At 39.4% G+C, this 19,324-nt stretch overlaps 4 protein-coding genes across 5 annotated transcripts; 1 reads left to right on the forward strand and 3 right to left on the reverse strand.

Annotated features, from left to right (window-relative positions):
- Positions 1-4: 4 nt before the first annotated feature.
- On the reverse strand, positions 5-843 carry LOC114728394 (zinc finger AN1 domain-containing stress-associated protein 12). Its single transcript, XM_028915302.1, has one exon. The coding sequence runs from the start codon at positions 771-773 to the stop codon at positions 201-203; it is 573 nt and encodes a 190-aa protein (XP_028771135.1). The 5' UTR covers positions 774-843; the 3' UTR covers positions 5-200.
- A 3,069-nt stretch (positions 844-3,912) lies between these two features.
- On the forward strand, positions 3,913-5,952 carry LOC114728392 (U-box domain-containing protein 40). Its single transcript, XM_028915298.1, has one exon. The coding sequence runs from the start codon at positions 4,064-4,066 to the stop codon at positions 5,765-5,767; it is 1,704 nt and encodes a 567-aa protein (XP_028771131.1). The 5' UTR covers positions 3,913-4,063; the 3' UTR covers positions 5,768-5,952.
- Positions 5,953-9,079: 3,127 nt separating this feature from the next.
- LOC114728445 (peroxidase 63-like) lies at positions 9,080-10,802 on the reverse strand. The gene has a single exon (XM_028915354.1). The coding sequence runs from the start codon at positions 10,524-10,526 to the stop codon at positions 9,543-9,545; it is 984 nt and encodes a 327-aa protein (XP_028771187.1). The 5' UTR covers positions 10,527-10,802; the 3' UTR covers positions 9,080-9,542.
- Positions 10,803-11,766: 964 nt separating this feature from the next.
- On the reverse strand, positions 11,767-19,289 carry LOC114728364 (senescence-associated carboxylesterase 101). 2 transcript variants are annotated; one of them, XM_028915255.1, is made up of 5 exons: positions 19,208-19,289; positions 17,294-17,338; positions 16,661-17,009; positions 12,798-13,346; positions 11,767-12,732 (listed from the first exon to the last, which is right to left on the reverse strand). In XM_028915255.1, exons 2-5 carry the CDS (start codon positions 17,326-17,328, stop codon positions 11,938-11,940), a joined length of 1,728 nt encoding a protein of 575 aa, XP_028771088.1. In that variant the 5' UTR covers positions 17,329-17,338; positions 19,208-19,289; the 3' UTR covers positions 11,767-11,937. The 2 variants fall into 2 exon arrangements, with proteins under 2 accessions (XP_028771088.1, XP_028771087.1); XM_028915254.1 differs by lacking the exon at positions 19,208-19,289 and adding an exon at positions 17,427-17,561.
- Positions 19,290-19,324: the final 35 nt, after the last annotated feature.

The following is a 19,324-nucleotide window of genomic DNA, read 5'->3' on the forward strand; positions in this document are numbered from 1 at the left end:
TGTGTGTTCTGATATTCTGCGGCCGCAAACGGGGCTTCAGCTGCAGAATTTAGCATCACAGCAATAAATTGAATGACATAAATTTAAAAAAATATAATTAGGCCTATGAAGATTCAATTACAGAATATAAAATCAAATTAAAACTTGAGCAACTAGCATCTCAAATTAACATTTATTCATATTGGCATGAAAGCGTAGTGTCAGCAGGCTTCGACAGATTGAGTAGCGGGAGGACGAGGAGAACTGGGGCTTTTAGCACAGTCCTTTCCATTCCTCAACGACAGGGCAGTTAGGAACCGATCATTCCATCGTTCGTTGACAGGATTAACGGCCGAGGTGGAAGGCGAAGCAGCTCTGTTACAAGCATGGTCGGCCGGAAAACGGTGCTTGAGGCACACCTTCACGTGGCACGTTTTGCACGTGCTTGTGCTAGAGAACGTCAAGATCTCCTTGCATCTCTTAACAGGGCAAGTGGGTTTCTTCTTCTTCTTAGGGTCACAATCTCCCAACTTCTCATGCCTCTCTAAGATCGCCTTCTCGTCTTCTCCGACGTGACCGGTGGTTTCGATGGACATGGAACACACTTCGCAGACGACAACCTTCCGGCCGATATGATCAGCTTTAGGGCAGTTGTGGGATTTATAAGATTGATGCTCGAGACAGAATACCTGGTGACAACCGTCGCAGGTGAAAGGGAGGAAATCGAGAAGGTTGCAATCGTCGTGTTGGCAGTGTCTTCCTAAATCAGGGAAAGCTTCAGTTCCGCCCGCCATTGATGGGTTTGTCAAGCTATTGCTGTTGAGGCTGATTTCTTAAGAATTGAGGAGAGAATGAATGTGGAACACGCAAGACGCGGGCGAAAGGCGCTTGTTCTTGTTGATATATAGGCTTTGAGACTGGGGATAACATTGCTTGGAGGGGAAGCCAAGACTTTCAAACCGTGTGGGTTCGGGTTTCTTTTGGGCTCTCGTATCTCGTATCCTGTAGAGGATTCTAGGCTCACGCGCAAGCGCCGTTGTAATTTGAAAGCGACTCCGTGGTCGGCTTGACCCGCATCGACCCGCAGAAGTCCAAATCAAACTTTTTTGGCCCAATTAATCGAATTCTGAAATGTCCAGAAAAGGCCCATCCAAGAGAGAATGAAGCTCGCCTCATTCTTTCGGCCCAATGAGACTCACCTCTGAATTCTTATTCTTTCCCATTTTATTTTATTCCTATCTCATAAATCAGAATCAAAACCTTTACGTCTCACCGTTATTTTATAAACTCGGTTCAGATTTCAGAAACTCTGATCAGACGTATAAATTATAAAATTAGACGCGTTTGAGATTGATTTTATATTTTATTTACTCGAAGCATTGGTGAATTGTGATTGCTTCCCGTTTCCGAAAAACATCAAATCAAAGGGGATTTGGACTTTTGGAATCATGTGCAGTAACGCTAAGGAGAGTGATGTCAAGATAAATCAGCCATTGGACATTTTACCCCCCAAAAAATAAAAAAAATCAGCCATTGGACATCAACTTTCAACGGCAAAAACAAATAAAAAGGATGACCGTGTTGACTATTAGTAACCGAAATTGTGCGTTAACAAACTGTAAAGTTAAAAAGGCAGACGTTTATTTTTTATTCATGAAAAGCTTCACATGATGAACAGACAAATGTAAGAACAAAGACAAATTTATTAAATGCCCCTAACTGCAAAGATTGATTGCCGCTAATGATACCCCACCACATCCTAAACCTCGACACTTTGATGAAAGAGTGTAATACAATGCAAACTACTACTAATTAATGCTAATACTAGTAATGCATAAACGTGTCGAGACAACGTGCTGTTCATTCAGTTTTTTTTTTTTTTTGGGTTTGGTTGGGATTCGAAACATTTGCACCATAGGATTTTGTTGGTCTCAACTCTGGTCAAATTGTATATGAAAAATATAAGAGATGGAGAATGAATTAATGAGGGAAGACCATTAGCCTGGGACACTCTTGCGTGAGTACTGCCTGGGAGAGGAAATGAATTTATTTGGAAAGCATTAATGGAAAAAATACATTTACGTAGTCCCAAAAGAAGAGAAGGAAGACGAGAAGAGATGGGAGCGCGACAGGGGAGGAAGATAAAGGGAAGCAATCACTTTTAGAAAAGGAAGAGAGATGTGTCCAGCCAGCCTAGGACACTCCTTAAACTAAAAGCTTCAATTAAGCAAGTGATGAACAGAAACTTGGGCATTAAGGATGCAATAATAATAATAAACAATAATGCAATTTGTGGGTTCGGTGCGTTGGAAAAACTTCATTCCCCTCCTGGCCATCCTTGTCAGTCAGATACCATTTACCTTTTCCCTCGCCAAAAGCGAAAATGCTAAAGCGAAGAGCTGGCCCACCCAAGACGGAGAAAAACACCCCCTCCTTGTCGGATTTGGATTCTCTCCTCTCATTGTCTCTTTAACTTCAACCACTGAAATCACAGAGATATATGTTGTTGTTGTTTTTTTTTTCTTGGGGTAATTTTCAACTCTCAACGTCGTTTTCAACCCCCAGAATGAAGCTTGTCGTCCCCGTGTGTGTGTGTTTCTCTGTTTTTTTTTTACCCTCAAATAATCTGCGAAGCAGTCCAACGCTGCCTCTGGCTTCAGTTTTCAGCTACCTTCTAAAATAAAGCCTCTTTTAGCCAAAATATTTATCTATGCCCGCGGATTGGGAGAATAGAATTTAATAAGAATGGCGTTTCATCAACAATTTCGTGCGTCTTCTAGTTCTGTGTTTAGTGCAGTGGAGATCCCAGCACAGAGAATTATGGAAACAAGGCTGGTGGGCTGAAATGAAGGTGGGGTGAGATCTGTGGGGGAACAACAAGCCGAGAAGCTTTGTGCAGAACAAAAAAGGGGTAAAAGGCCGGAGTTGTTGTAACATGATAAAGCTGGTCAGATGCCTTGGTGTCATGCCCTGGATGGACTGAGCAAATCACATGCCAGCTTCTCTGGTAACCAACAGAGGCTGGCTCACGTAATCATGTGTTTTGAACAAATAAGGTTTTCTAATGTGATCATGTCCATTCATAATCAGCCTCCCAGCCCGACCAACAAAAAAAAAACTTTATGTCAATCCGATGCTCCATCACCAAATGGACGTTTAATTGTAATTCCTCGAAATAATAATTTAATCTCAGAAAAAATGATAAAAAGAGTTAAAAATTATTAAATTTTAAATTAGGTTTGATAAACACTTTATTTGGTGTTGATAATACTGAATTTACTAATCATAACAAATTTTGGTTGACATTTCTTATTTAATATTTAGTAATTTTCAGTTTTTTTTAATTATTTTTCTTTAATCTTATCCTTGACTCATATTGCTTGTGTGTGGGTATATTTAGTAATATAGAAAAAAAAGGGATAAAAATGTATCAAATACTCTAATTTTATTTTTTTGGTGTGTTCCTAATATTATTTTTTTAATTGCATCTAGCACCCTAATCTAGATGTATTGAGAGTGCTAGATAAAAAAAAAAATCAAAGTAACGGATGCACCATAAACAAAGAAGTATCAAATACACATACATTAAAAAAAAAAAGAAGATAGACTTTACATTTACCCCAAAAAAAAAAAAGTATTTGCCTTTGATCAACCACTATTCCTCTTATGTTATGTAAATGACGAGTTTCGATCTCACCCCAACATAGGTTAATATAATATATATCCCTTTTTTACATGAGGAGATGCAATAATTTAAATTATTTTGATTTCTTGATGCATCTTTGTTCCTGGAAAGAATGCATCAGAAATTATTATTATTATTATATCAATATCAATATTTTTATATAAAAAATATAATAGTATAAATATTTTTTGTGAAGTATTCGGAGCAACAACTGCGGCACTGCCGGATGCTCTCACACTCACTCTCCTCTCGGGCTCCCTCCACATGCTCCCATCTTATGCCTGTGGCTCTTTGAAAGCCAATCTCACAGAACGATTTCCCATCCGATGATGTTAATGTTCTGAACTTCCGATAACGCCGCTCTGATTTCTCCGCCACGAGCCTTTGAACGTCTCAACGATGGGCAAAAACATGGAGTTTCAGGACGCTGTGAGTTTCGTTGTCCACCGATCCATACAGAAAAATCGGGTTTCTCACAAAGCAACGGAAGCAGAGAAATTTAACGACACCGCCACTCCAGGCCGAAAATGGAAGATATTCTACCGGGCATCGTCGGCCGTCCCTTCAAAACAATCAAAACCTGGAAAGAAACAGCCCCCGGAAGAGTTTCTCTGTCCCATATCAGGGTCTCTCATGGCAGACCCCGTCATCGTCTCCTCAGGCCACACCTTCGAGCGAGTCTCTGTTCAAGCTTGTAAAAATTTAAACTTCACACCACGGCTCTCCGATGGCTCCACGCCCGATTTTTCTACCGTAATTCCCAACCTTGCCCTTAAATCTGCCATTGCTAAATGGTGCCAGAACTCCGCCAACCTACTCCCCGAGCCGCCTGATGTAGCTTCTTCTGAGAAGTTCGTGCATAGACTAATGACGAAGACCGAGAAGACAGATTCAAGTGTCCCGAACAAAATAGAGTCGCAGAAGGTTTTGATCACCGAGGAAGAGCTGATTCAAGGAATGAAGGAGAACCCACCTGTGAATTTCAATCACGCAGCGACCGAGGTCACTCGACGGCCTGCTCAACCTTACTGGAACTCAGAGGAATCGGCGGGTTCCTCTCCGGCATCTCCGCCTATGCAACTTTCGACTCGACCAAGCTGCTATTCTTCTTCTTCATCCTCAGAAATCGAAGTCATTATTCCTAGCTCGCCTGAAGAAGAGAATATCTTTGCGAAGTTAAAAAGCTCACTAGTGTCCGAGATCGAAGAAGCCGTTATTTCACTAAGAAAGCTCACGAAAACTAGAGAGGATACAAGGGTCCATCTCTGCAGTCCTCGGTTACTCTCCGTCCTTCGATCGCTGATCGTGTCCAAGTACACTAATATTCAGGTGAACGCGGTCGCAGCTCTGGTGAACCTCTCGTTGGAGAAAGTGAACAAAGTAAAGATACTGCGGTCCGGAATCGTTCCCCCGTTGATTGACGTATTGAAGGGGGGATCCCCTGAGGTGCAGGAACACGCTTCCGGCGCACTCTTCAGCTTGGCCATTCATGACGATAACAAGACTGCAATCGGAGTGCTGGGTGCTCTGCCGCCGCTGCTCAACTTGCTTCAATCCGATAATGAGCGAACTCGAAATGACTCGGCGCTTACACTGTACCACCTCTCCCTCGTACAGAGCAACCGGACCAAGATGATAAAACTCGGGTCGGTTCCGATCCTAATGAACATGTTAAAGTCGGGCACAATGAGGGGTTACGTGCTACTCATACTAGGCCACTTGGCATCTTGTGGGGATGGCCGGGCGGCGATGTTGGATGCGCGGGCGGTGGAGTGCTTGGTGGGGCTACTAAGCGGTAGCGACTTGGGTTACGGATCGACCCGGGAGAGCTGCGTGGCCGCGTTGTATGAACTGAGTCACGGCGGTTTGAGGTTTAAAGCGGTGGCAAGGGCGGCGGGGGTGGTGGAGGCATTGAAGAAGGAGGAGAAGGTGGGAAGCGAGAGGGCGAGGGAGAAGGTGAAGCGGATATTGGAGATGATGAGGGTGAAGGAGGAATCCGATGAGGACGACGTCGACTGGGAGGGGCTTCTTGACTCGGGTTTGAGTAGTCTGAGTCGGGTTTGTGTCTCGAGCGAGTCTACTGTTAACGTGCCCGGGTTATGAGTACAGTGTTTGTTTGTTTGTTTTTTTTTTCCTTTTCGTTTTTCACTGTAAATTGTTTTGCTTTCTCTCTCTTTTTTGGGGTCTTTCCTCTTCCCAAATATCGCATGGCCTTCTTTCTGCATTTTCTGCTTCTCCTCATTATTACATACGGGAGAAAAATAATTTGATTTTGGTATCAAATATAAGACTAAGGGTCTGTTTGGGTATCCTAAAACCGTGGTTTCAGAAGCACTTTTTCGCAAAACGAGATAATCTCCTCCCCATATTTACTTCGTAATCCGTAAAAACACTTCTGAAACCATGGTTTGGTTTCTATCCAAACACACCCTAATACATGTTTAGTTTCTGCAAAATCATGCTTCTGAAATCTGAATCTTCAACAAAAAGGCTATATTCTTGGGGTTTCTTCTGATATGGGTCTTAATAAAAACAAGCCGCTTGGGCTGCTGAGATTGAGAAACTACAGTATAATCACAGTTGTAGAGTTTTCAAGAGTCCAAAGAGTCTTCCCCCTTCTTTCTCCTGCTGCATCTGGTCATAGGCCTCTTTCTCGAACATGGAGAATGATTCCAAAAGCTAAAAGCAGGAACAGTGTTCGTGATTCATAAATTGTAAAGCCGAGGTTTTTCAGCGATCACCGAAACGCAACCACGTCTCGTTGAACCGTTGTGTCTCCCGCCAGGTGCGTGGGGTGACGTGGCACGATCTTTTCCATCCTAACAATCCAACGGCCGAAACAAGAGACCAGATTGATTTGCTTTTTATCTATCCTTTTGGTTTTAATGTTGAATGGGAACACGCTTAATATGATGAGGACTTGAAGTGAGTAGATTGGAAGGAGCTGTGAAGAATGAGCGTGAAGGTGTGTGGAGGGAATAAAGGGTGTGGCTGATGGCGATTTGGTTTGGGAAGAGAACAGAGAGTGGTTTAGTGTAAGAGATATTTGTGGGGCGGTATATGCTTTGTCGCTTTATTCCTGTGTTTCAAACCCACTGCACTTTGCTTTTTGCCTTTATTTCTTCTTCCCTTTTAGACTTCGTTTACAAAACTGACAATTAAACTACTCAATCAGGATTATCCCTTCCACTGTTTCTCAGGGGAAAGCCTGTTTTTTTAATCCCAAAGTTCCTATTCCAGTTCAATTAATTACTTTGCTTAGTAACTAATATCATGTCACTCACTAAAGGAGGCCCACATTTTGGTTCAATAATCACCCCCACGTGGACCTCTTTCTGGTTAACGCTGTTTCAAAAAGATAAAAACAGTGTAAATGGAAGCATTTTTAAAATTAAACATTTAGTATTGATACTCCTCCGGTCCTAAATGTAAGATCCTTATACTAGTGTGTATAAGGGTCTTACATTTAGGACCGGAGGAGTAGTTTATATTTGAACAATTGAAGATAACTCGCATCATATGATTTCTTCCAATCTACAAGGTTCTAATTCTTGTGCTTAAAAGAAATCTAGTTCCTTACAATGAGGCTTACCATGACTGGCATAAACATGTTTTAAAATCATATAAAATTTGAACAACGAACTAGGTTGTTTATAATTACAAATCTAGATTTTATTTTATGTCTATAAACACACATTGTCATATGATTTTATTAAGTTTTAAAAATAAGTCATGTAACCCAACCCCATACCAATAATGCGAGCTATAATATGGACATGGGCATAACGGCATAACCATTCAGAGTGAGGGAGGGCTCAAACAGCCCGAAATAAGGAAAAGCTGAGGTTGTCTGCGCTTATTTGCCAGCCAATCCTTCATTTCTGAGCAGTCCTTTGTTTGACAAAATCAATTTCTTTAGGAAAGCAAGAATCAGAATCCCAATGTTACTTTTAAAAGTCAGTTCCTTTAAGACATCCGTTTTCACATTTGGCCCTCCCTTCGTTTCTCTTGAACTTCAACTTTTTAAATAAAATATCAACATGAATCCTGGAAACTGGGTAGCATGAGCATGGGGAACGGAAAACACGAGAGACAAATTGAATCTCGTTCTTCCAACAATCTCATGTACCTGTCTCGTTGATCAACCAGAAAGAAGCATATTAATTTTCAGATTGCCTGAGTAAATAATTAGATATAATTGTAACCAGCAAACCCAAAAAAGAAGAAGAAGAAGAAGAAGAAAAGTTTGGGCGGATTGGGCCGAATTATGAAGGCCCATTAAAGGCAGTTTTGGGTCAGACTTGCTTATGTGGGCTGACGAGCTTTGAAAGAATCCAACCCAATTGAGTGGGCAGAAGCGAGAGCGTGTTTTGAAAGAGGGAATGCGAACTATGTGACAAGTGCCCACTAGGTATACAGTGAATTCAACAAATCCAGCCTGGTTATCACCTAGTCACTTTGACTCTGACCTCCATGAACCTAAGCTATTATACTGATTCTTCTTTACTAAAAATTCGGGGTGAGATAATTGGCAACAAAATTAATCATTAACCAGGGACAATTAAATATCAAAACAGGATTAATAGATGATAATGAATAGTCCTCCGCTCCTTAATATAAGACCCATTTAACTAATTTGATTAGATTAAGGAAGTTAGATAAGTCAGTTAATTACAAAAAACGTGACATTTTTCCTAAAACACTATAATTATCTTTCTTAATATCCCATCTCCCTCTTCTACTTCTATTTAATTATGATTGAGGAAGTATCTATAAGGGTAATTTAGAAAAAATTAATAAATATGAGAAATTTGTTTTATATTTAGGACCAAAACCAACTTAAGAATTAAGTCCTATATTAAAGACCGGAAGAGTATAATATATGAAAACAAAATCATTCATCAAGATAAATTATCCTTTTTAAATAGGTCGAGTCTAAACAATCAGTTGCGTGCCTTATAACGTATGAATATGGAGAGAATTGTAATGCCCAGAAATTGTGATGAGTCTTAACTCGTAAGCTAATTGCTTACGCTGTTATCAAGAAACTATGGATGATTAAATATGGGGGAAGGCAGACACATGCATTGCCCACCAAGCCAGCTCTTCTGGGATAGTGAGCACCCATGAGATTCGAGCTTCCTGTCTGTTGCCCGCCATTATTCTCTATTTATCTTTTCAAATCTGGCCCCAGAAGGGCGGGGGAAAATATAAATAAAAAGAAAAGGAAAACATTAACATATCATTTTAGGTAGTATTTCACTTCGACAAGTGAGGCGTGATTTTACGATCTAATTTTTTTTAATTATAAAGTCACTTTTAATTTTCTGGGCATAAAAAGGCACTTTTGAATTTCAACTCACTCATAAAAGAATACGATGCTTTATTCATTACAAATGATCCACCTCTCCAAAGTTGTCCTTCGTAGGCCTCTTTTTCTCACGCATATACAGCCCCAACTTGATTACATGCACTTTTAGTCTTTTACCACTCTAAAGTAAATCCATTAATCCTATTTCAAAAGCCCAAAAAATGCGCTCTTCCCACACAAATCAACACTAATCATCTTTATAAATAAACTATAAAATCAACAAAAACGCCAGCTTACAAATAACACGCAAAAAAAAAAAAGAAAACAAGAAAAAATCAAGGGCATTATTGAATTCCATAACTCATCTGTTCTTGACGTGAACAAAAACGACAGAGAGGCCATAAGCTCATCGGTTATATGAGAGCTTACACAAAAGCAACCCACGTATGCATGGTTCCGCTTAAAATACCATATATTCTCCCTTCAATCATACACCGAGACGAATCAGTATTTCCACCTGATTCTCGCAAATCACCAAATCAAGAATTAACTTTGAATCAAATCAATTTAATTTATCTGGTCACACCTGCGCCTGATCTCTCCTTTTCTTCCGGTCTGTACTCCAACTAGACCCAGCTTCTGCATTGCCTGGGCAAATGCCTGAAAGAACTTGTTCTCGTCCGCTGCGAATTCTTCCACAAACGGTCTCGTTCTCGGGTCGCTGAACAACCCGCGATCCGATTTCAAAACCCCTAAGCCCTTCGGCAGGTTCTGGAAGTACATGTTATCGAACTTGTTGGGGGTCATGATGTCGTTGAACACCGACAATGTAGGATTCTTCTTGTAATCGCCACACGCTCTCTGCAACCCCGCAGCGAATCGAGGATTGTATTGAGGATCGTATTGCGAGAACTTGCTGTTATTGTAGATGTCGTTGCTAATCTGAGAGCAATGCGAGAACCCAATAGTGTGAGCCCCGCTCAGAGCTACCATTTCTCTGACGGAAAACCCTTTAGCGGCGAAGATCTCGATGATTTGCGACATCGTCATTGTCGGTTTTGGAAGATGGCCTTCGATAGCAGAGGCCTTGGAGACGCGACTGTCCCTCCGACCTAGGAAGACATTGTAGTGGGGACCGCCGACCATGGTGACGAGGTCGCGAGTGGCGACGGCGAGGATGTCGGCACAGGAGACGGTGTTGGGGCAGGCGAGCTCTAGAGCAGTCTTGGCGCGAACTATGGCATCGAAGCCGTCGCCGGGGAGGGAGAGGTTGATGTCGGCGTCGCGCTCTGCTTTGTTGAAGAAAGTGGATGAGATGAGGACAGAGCCATCGCAGCCGTTGGCGAGGCAGTCATGGAGGAAGAGGCGGAGTGTGGCGCCGGCGGCGGTGGGGCTGGTGATCTGCTTGTTAGTAATAGTGTCCTGAATGATTTTGCTGAACTCGGGGCAGGAATGTTGGTAGTAGTCGAGGCTGAGTCTGGACTCAGAGGGTCTGACAAGTACAACGGATACGACTGCGAGGAAAAGCGCGAGAATAGTTGCTCCTTCCATTGAAAGCTCTCAGTACAGTCACAGAGCAATCTCCGGATGTGGGACGGTGGAGGCAGAGAAAGAGGGCAATGCGGAAGAAAATGGCAGTGCAATTAAGAACGGCGGAGAGAGAGAAAGAGAGGGAAGGGAACACGGCCCACGCTCTGGACCATCATCCACGGGATGCGTGCTTCTAGCTGTCCGGAAGGCCCTGCGGTGGGGCCTACTTTGCGCCAGGGTGTTCACGCGAAGTCGAGTTCTCAATAACTCCATCGTTAAGAACCACTAGGATGATGACACGTGCCACAGGTGAAATCACCACTGGATGGTGATAACACGGTAGCTGGGTGGAGAGATTGCAGTAAAAAGGGAATGCTAAATAATAACATCATAAGCTTTCTCAAATGCTGAAGTCTTGAATTTGACTCTCCCTACAGTAATCTAAATATAGATTTTCAATTTGGGGTTATTTCGTTCGCTCTCATGAATTTGGGGAACCCGAACTTAAGCCCATCGTCCGGAAATAAAATATTCCATTTGCCATTTGGCTGTTTGGAGTGCAATACGAGACATGACTGTTAGCCATTGAAAGCAAAAATAGTTATTAAAAGGCAACTACAAACGCTACTATAAATTCCATGTCGGATCTACAGAAGTGAGGCTACTTACAGATTCAGATAAGTCCATATGACACTAAATTGAACAGTATTGGGCATAGGGTGTAATATATATAATACATGGAGATAAATGATATACTGGGAGCAGGCACATGTGATGATCGACTCTGTAATTAGATGCATGTGCTGCCCGGTCCCACTTCCATGCATGTCTTCTTCTGTCTGCAATAGAAACCTGTATATTAGCGTGCACACGCTCTTTTGCAGACACGTGTAACTTGATAAACACAATTTTTTTTTTTTTAAAAAAAAAACCTCGGGATTATAGTGGGTTATAGTTTTACTTTATATCCCATTTGGTCTGTGGTCCATGCCGACAGCAGCTCATATTAACTCTTCAGGCCTTTTCTTGACACAGTCAAGAATCCCAATGCTAGACGGGGCTGGGTTTGAAGGCCAGTTAGGAGCATGAAGGTGACGGCTTTGGCAGCATCTTTTGATTTGTTACATTATGTATTATATCTTCACTGTACGCATTCCCTAATGTCGCATTTATCTTCTCTCTCTTTGTGATTGCAGTTTCTTCTTTTAGGGGAGGGGAGGGTGTCGTATAGGGTATTTTATAAAAATAGGGAGGAAGACGACAACAAAACAAATCCTTCCATTACTAATAGAGACTAAGGAGAATAATAAGCTAAACACACAATTTTTCCAAACTGATACCAAAGGAATTACAAACCTACCATATCAAACTATTTATTATATATTACTTCATCATTATGATCACGCTTTTTCAAGTCTTCAGCAGTCAAACTTCATTGGAAATCAAATACCCCCATAGAATAGAGCTTGTAATTGTCAGGGTTACGCATGAAGCTAGCTAGTTTTGAATCACTGGATGCTTCCCTGAGCATTTGATACTCATTCCACCAACGGATGTAGGTACTGTACTTCAGGAAAATCTCAGGCGAAACTGCATAATTCTTGAGCAACCCATAAACATATTCCTCAAACTCAATTAATTTCTGCCTACTGCTAGAGTCTTCTCCCCCCTTCATGTCACTGCAGGCAATGAGAGCCTCTTCCACGCGTGCCCAGAAACAAGAATCCAGCGTCAGAATTGATTCCACGTTTTGCTTGTTCGTAATGCACAACAATCCCGCCGATGAAGGCGTTGTGTCTTCTTTGAGCCATTCCTCTAGCTGCCGATAATGTCTGGACCTTCCTTGAGTCTCATAGTCTTTTCCGCCACTTTCGTAGTAGTCAGCAATGTCAAGTGGCTCGATCATTCTTCGGTAATTTGTGCCAGCAAAGAGCCAGCGGGTCCGAAAAGCAGCCCCTTCCTTCTGAGGCTTCATCTCTGCCTCTTCAACCATTTCTCTCCAGTAAAGTGTGAGCTCTTTCTTCCACCAAACAATATCTTGGTCTCTTTCATTCCTATGCTTCTTGTACATGTCGTACATTCCTGTCTCCTGAGCCTTAGAGTCCTTTTTGTACCATTCGAGGTTGGCCATATACATCTTCACGTCATTCAATCTCTTGGATAGATCCAAGTCTTTCTTCTTCGGCTGCAGTGTAATTTCTCGCAGCTTCAGCTTTTCCACCATATCCTGTCAGAAGAAGAAAATATCAAGCAACAGCGACTACCACTACCACAAGAAACTGGGGTGAATACCTGCTGGATTTGTGAAAGGTCAAGTGCTGCAAGCTGGATGATTATAGTTGCTTCTAGGGAATCACAAAGAGCCATATTCTGTGGCTGTGGACTAAAAGCCTTGCAAATGGCCTTGCGGTGAAGATTTTGCACAATGTCTAAATATTGATGAATGTCAAATTCTTGAACATATGGATCCCTCACGGTGGACCCCGTTTCTGCTAAAAGTTCCAGAATAGAATCAGGGTCATTGAAACAAGCAGAGCCTACTTCCGAGCACAAGAGAAATGTTCCGAAGGGCTTGCGCACATTGATTGGAATCAAGGTCCTGGGAAGAGGGTCCCGGAGAGAGGCCACGTGGAGAAAGCATGAATTCCAGAGAGGGCTTCGTGAAATGGCTTTTTGAAAGTCGGAATCACCTAGAAGGGGTGAACCAAAGGTGACGCAGAGTGGTGAGTGTTTCCTTCCTGAGCCAATGGTGAGGTTATCTAGTAGCCACAGAGTGAAAAGAGAAGCAATGGATCCCCCAAGAGCATGTCCAGTTACCATCAATGGCTTGGAGCTATCAATCTGCATTATGATGAATTTCCCAAGTATCATTTGGAAAATGGGACTGTATAAGATAAGCTGTCACATAACTTGGAATTCATTCCAAGCAGGTCAATATCTTTCAGTTGACACAGTTCAAACACCGGGAGAAGTATACTTTCTCACCATTTAAATCATTGTTCCTCAGCATTGTGCATTTTTCAAAAATAATTTCCTTTTTTTTTTTATATATTGATGAATGATATGTATGAATAGTTCATTGTTGATAGAAATTAATCACACTATGGTACGTGTAGCCAATGGGTTGGAAGAGTTTCCAAAGAATTTGGAGGGTATAAACTTTGATACACAGGGAAAATGAGTATAAGGAATGGTATTGGTATCATCGTTGATGGAGCATGGAAGAAGAATGTGGTGAAGGTTAAAAAGTTTGAGGACAGAATAATATCTTTAAAATTAATTGTTAGAAAGGATGCTATCAATATTATTAGTGCCTATACACCTCAGGTTGGGGGAGAGACACATTTTAAAGATAAGTTTTGGGAAGATATAGAGGGGTTGGTTCAAAGCATACCACTTGAAGAAAAAAATTTTATTGGTGGGAGCTTTAATGGACATGTTAGTAAGGAAGTAAGACAATTTGCTAGGACTCATGATGGTTTTGGTTTTGGGGAGCTTAACAATAGAAGACAATCTATTCTTTACTTTTTTCTTACATACAATCTCAAGATTGTCAACACTTGTTTTAAGAAACGAGAAGAGCATTTAATCACGTACAAGACTGGAACCTTAAGATCAAATATTGATTTTTTTTTTTGGTCAAGAGTCTAGATAGAAGACTTTGTACTAATTGTAAAGTGATTCCTAGGGGTAGAATGACTACCCAACATAGGATACTTATCCTTGATATATGTTTTAAAAGTATCATCAAGTGGTTAATCCCAAGGTTAGGCAGTGGCAGTTAAAGAGTGAGAAGCACGAGTTTTTAAAAAGGCCCTTTTGGAGGAAGAGATCTGGGAGTAGCAAGGAAATACTAACATTATGTGGGAAGAGATGGCTACGAGGGTTTGTATGATTGCCAAAGTAATTTTGAGAGAACCCAAAAATCATGGTTAGAAAGATAAGAAGACTTGGTACTGGGATACAAGTGCACAAGAGAAGGTCAAACAGAAAAAGATTATTTTAAAGCTATACATTTATGCAATAATACGAAAAACTAAAAAAAATATCGTTTGACTAAAAAAGAGACAAAGAGAGCAGTGATCAAAACACGTCCTAAAGCATATGAAGAGTTTTATAAAGAGTTAAGAACAAAAACGAAGCAAAGAAATATTTATAAGATTGCGAAGCAACAAGAGAGAAAAAAGAGAGACTTTGACCAAGTAACCTATATAAAGGACAAAGAAGGTAAAATTTTAGTTACTGATGGATATATTAAGGATAGATAGGCTGTTTAATAAACTTGGAGGACTTGCTAATTTGTGAAGAGGATCATTTGGCTTTTTCCTGTAGGATCCGCATCAGAGAAATTAAGGTAACTCTTAAAAAAATAGACAATGATAAAGCCACTGGACCTTACAATATTCCTATTAAAATTTGAAAATACTTAGGAGAGGAGGGTAAATTGTCACTAATCAAGCTTTTTAATAAAATTTTATACTCTAAGAATATGCCGGATGAATGGAGGAAAAGCACTTTAATTTTTATTTACAAGAATAAAGAAGATATTCAAAACTGTGCAAGTTATAAAAGGATAAAACTTATAAGCTATACGATGAAGTTATGGAAAAAAGTGATTGAACACAGACTTTTATTTCTAAGAACTAATTTGGATTTATGCCAAGAAGATTCACAATAGAAGTGATTTATTTACTATGAGGGTTAATGAAAAGATATAAGAGTAAAGAAAGAGATTTACATATGGTTTTTATTGATTTGAAAATAACTCATAATCGTGTGCCAAGAGAAGTACTTTGGAAGGTTTTGGAAAAGAAAAGTATAAGGGTTGTATATAACAAAGCCATATATGATATGTATGAGGGGATAATTATTAATGTAAGAACGCTTGAAGGTGAGACAAAGGGCTTTCCCATTAAAATTGACCTACATTAGGAATCTTCTTTGAGTCTTTACTTGTTTAATATTGTTTTAGACGTTTTAACTGAATTTATCCAAGTAAAAATCCTTGAGTGCATGATTTTCACGGATGACATAGTCCTCATGGCTGAATTAAGAAAAGAGATTAACTCTACATTAGAGTTATGGAAAAAGACCTTCGAGTCAAAAGGCTTTCACTTGAACAGGAGCAAAATAGAATACATGCATTATAGTTTTGGGGGAAGGCAAGGCAATTGTGATTTGGAGGTGAAGATATGAGATAAATCATCCCTTAAGTGTCAAAGTTCAAATATCTAGGATTCATTATACATGAGGATGGTGAAATTGATGGAGACGTTTTTCATAGAATACAATTGGTTGGTTAAAATGGAGGAAGGTTATTAGTGTTATTTGCGATAAGAAAGTATCTGAAAAGCTAAAGGAAAAATTCTATCGGACTGCTATAAAATCAGCTGTGTTGTACGATAGTGAATGTTGGACGATAAATAATAAATAAGAGCATAAAGTTGAAGTAGTAGAAATGATGATGTTGAGATAGATGTGTGGTCATTCAAGGTTCGAAATGAAAATATCAAAACAATAGTAAGTGTGATACTTATCGAAGAGAAAATAGTTGAATATCACTTTAGGTGGTTTAGGCATGTGTAGAGAAAGTCATTAGAGGCATCGGTGAGATGAGTAAATTAGATAGTTTAGAGTCTTATTAAAAAAAGTGAAGACCAGGAGAACGCTCAATAAAGTCATTAAATGAACCTCCTGATCAATAATATATTTAAAGACTTGGATGCTGGTAGAACACACTGGTATCATGCAATTCATGTAATTGACTCTATCTAATGGAATAAGATTTGTTGTTGTTGTTATTGTATGGTACGTGTAACCAGCTTCAATCCGCTGGAACAAAATTTGTTGCTGTTTCTACTGTATTTCCTTTGTTTTTATCTCTTCCCCGTTCCCCTCCTCGAAGAAGCCCCTCCCTTCCAATCAATCACAGAAAATGATGTGGGGAAAATTAATTTAAAAAAATTCAGTCTAACTAAAAAATTGAGATCAGAGAAACAAAGCTTAGCAGAAGCAGCCAAGCAAGCATTCAATGAAAATTGCGTTAGTGAAATTGGGGTTGGGCCTCCAAACACATCCAAGTCTATTTATATATTTAAATTCGACCGCTTCATTATGAGGTAATTTACTCTTTCATTGTAGCAAAAGGGGTGTACCAGAGATTTGAGTTGATGGAGCTGCTCACGATGATCATAGAAGAGAGAAATTGCAGCCTTATGAAGGGAGAAACATGGGAATTTGTCGTTACAAAGGAACTCAAAAAGAGGGAAATCTTTGTCCTTGAGGGCCGAAGATGAAACCAAACCTGATTGCTCAGGCGCTTGGAGATTAATTTGAGTGGCCACAAATGCTATTACCGTAAAATCCAACTCCTGCCCCACTTTGAAGCACAACCCCTCCTGCTTCGAACTGATTTCTGCATAAAGCTCCAAGATTGTCTCCACCGGACGCCTCAGAAGATTGGAGCTCGCAATAAAACTAGCAGACTCGACTCCACTGCTAAACCTGATGTGGCAACATAACAAATATTAAGAACCAAAGATTCAAGTGTTGATTTGTTGTTAACCCAAAACAAAACCATGAAAAAGTAAGAATGAGATGGTGCACATGGAAGGGTTAAGTACCCCAGTAAATACATCTCACAGATGGGTTGTAACAAACACTTTCGAGACACTGTCATCAATATTATTGAAATAGCCGCGATATATCGTGGTACTCTTAGTAACACGATTAAAGATGGCTACTAACGATAACATGCATTCAATTCTTTACGAGAGAAATATACATACGTCGTGTTGTAGTCATTTGTGCTAAATTGGCTCATCCCGCTGTTCCTGCCCAGACTCAAAGGATGAAATATGCGAAATAACGAGCTTGGTAAACAGCTAGATCTGATGAACAAGGAAAGGAAATCAGACTGACTTTATATGCAGGGGATAGTTGATTTTTATTCAAAGGCAGCCATTGAAGTTTCATCAGAAATTCTCCGGAAACGAAACTGTTGGCCTAAAAAGGAGAGAGGGGGAAAAATGAAGAAGAAGAAGAGCACGCCTTTTTTTTTTTTAAAATCTTCTTTGGGGAAACATAAGACCGCTCCGCAAGCCCATTTGTTAAGGTTCTGTTTCGTTGGAAGGTTTTTGAGAGGAAGGGAGGAGACAAGTGTGTTTGGTTGGAAAAAATAGGAGGGAGAAAATAAATTTGTCTTTTAGTGTTCCCCTCCCCTCCCCATACTCCTCTAAAAATTTGAAATTTTTTAGAGGAGAGAGAAATATTATATCTAATATTGACCAAACTACTCATACTAACTTTTTAATATTTTAATTTTGTCCATCTTATTAAAAATCTTTTTTTCACTTCTCTCTTTTTAACCACTAATAATATTTGATAATTATAATATTATAATATATACACATATCATATATATTCATATATATATATATATCATAACATATGTGTATTATAATTATATATCATAGTGTGTGTATTATAATCTCAGATAACATGCATATATATACATATATACATATCATAACGTGCCTGTTATAATTATATAATATATATGCATATCATATATATTAATACATCTATTTATAAAATTAATGAGAGAGAATATTAAATTTTTTTATCATATTTTCTAATTTTTTTTAAGTTTTATCATTTTTTTAATCACATGTAAGTGAAGTAATTGATTTTTTTTGAAATTGATAAATTAAGAAATAATAATTTTGACATAAATATTGTAATAAAAAATAAATCAGTCTAAATATAATTACCTCCCCTTCCTTCCTCTTATGAACCGAACAAAAAATCTCCCCTCCCCTCCCCTCTAACTAAACAAAACCATGGCCTTCCTTTTTCTTCTCTCCCTTTCCTTTTATTAACCTTCCCTCCCCTCCCTTTCGTTGAACCAAATAAAGCCTAAGGCAAAACGTAGCCAGCACGCTCAGTGATATAAGAAACAAAAAGACAGTCAGGCCCCCAACTTTTTCTTTTTAGGTAAATTATTGAATATGCCAAGAAAAGTTGTGTAAGTTTACGATATAGTTTTATAATATACCATGAAAGAAATTAAAGATGATGTTTCCAACTTTTAACGTCAGTTCTTGGAAAGCAATCAATGCAGGGGCTGAATCTTTTGGTCCGCGTTGAGATGAGAAGGCGGGAAAGAGCTAAGCAAGTGATCAGCCCTTGAAATATTGAAACTTCTGGAAACAATAAAAATTTTACTTATGTTTCCTTTTTAGCGGGTATCTGACGTATATTTCATACTATTGGACTCACTAATCACTACCTTGCTTTATTTCTTCCTAAGAAATCAAATTATTTGATTTTTTTTATGAAATCATTCATAACATTTTAATGAATCGAGAGAACCCAAAATTCTATCCTTGGTTCATAACAATCAATGATTAATTTCCTTGCTTCTTAGAGGTTTCTTAGTTCAATTTAATTAATAGTGCATTTTAGAAAATTGACTTTAATAGACCTATACCTTATAGGAGGTCAACTTTTAAAAAATTTTATAATTGATTGCTTGATTCAAGTTGTATATAAAAATATTTTAGTTTTGATGCGAAATTTAAGAGAAAGAAATAGTTTTCTTGGTATTACCAAACATCTTCAGGAAAAAAAGTAATTTTCTTTCCATCTGATCCAAAAAAGAAATTTCAGGGAAATCAATTCCTCAAACGTTGTGAAATTACCGTTGAACAACAATTTTTCTTGAATCTCCACCTTTTTCTCACAAGCATGTTCGCAGAACAAACCAGCTGAATGATCCTCTAAAATCGTATGATAACACCTGTCAATGAAAGGAAGAT

This window comes from Neltuma alba, unplaced genomic scaffold (genome assembly GCF_004799145.2).
Source record: "Neltuma alba isolate B1F8T4 unplaced genomic scaffold, ASM479914v2 tig00012535_pilon, whole genome shotgun sequence".
Lineage (NCBI taxonomy): Eukaryota > Viridiplantae > Streptophyta > Magnoliopsida > Fabales > Fabaceae > Neltuma > Neltuma alba.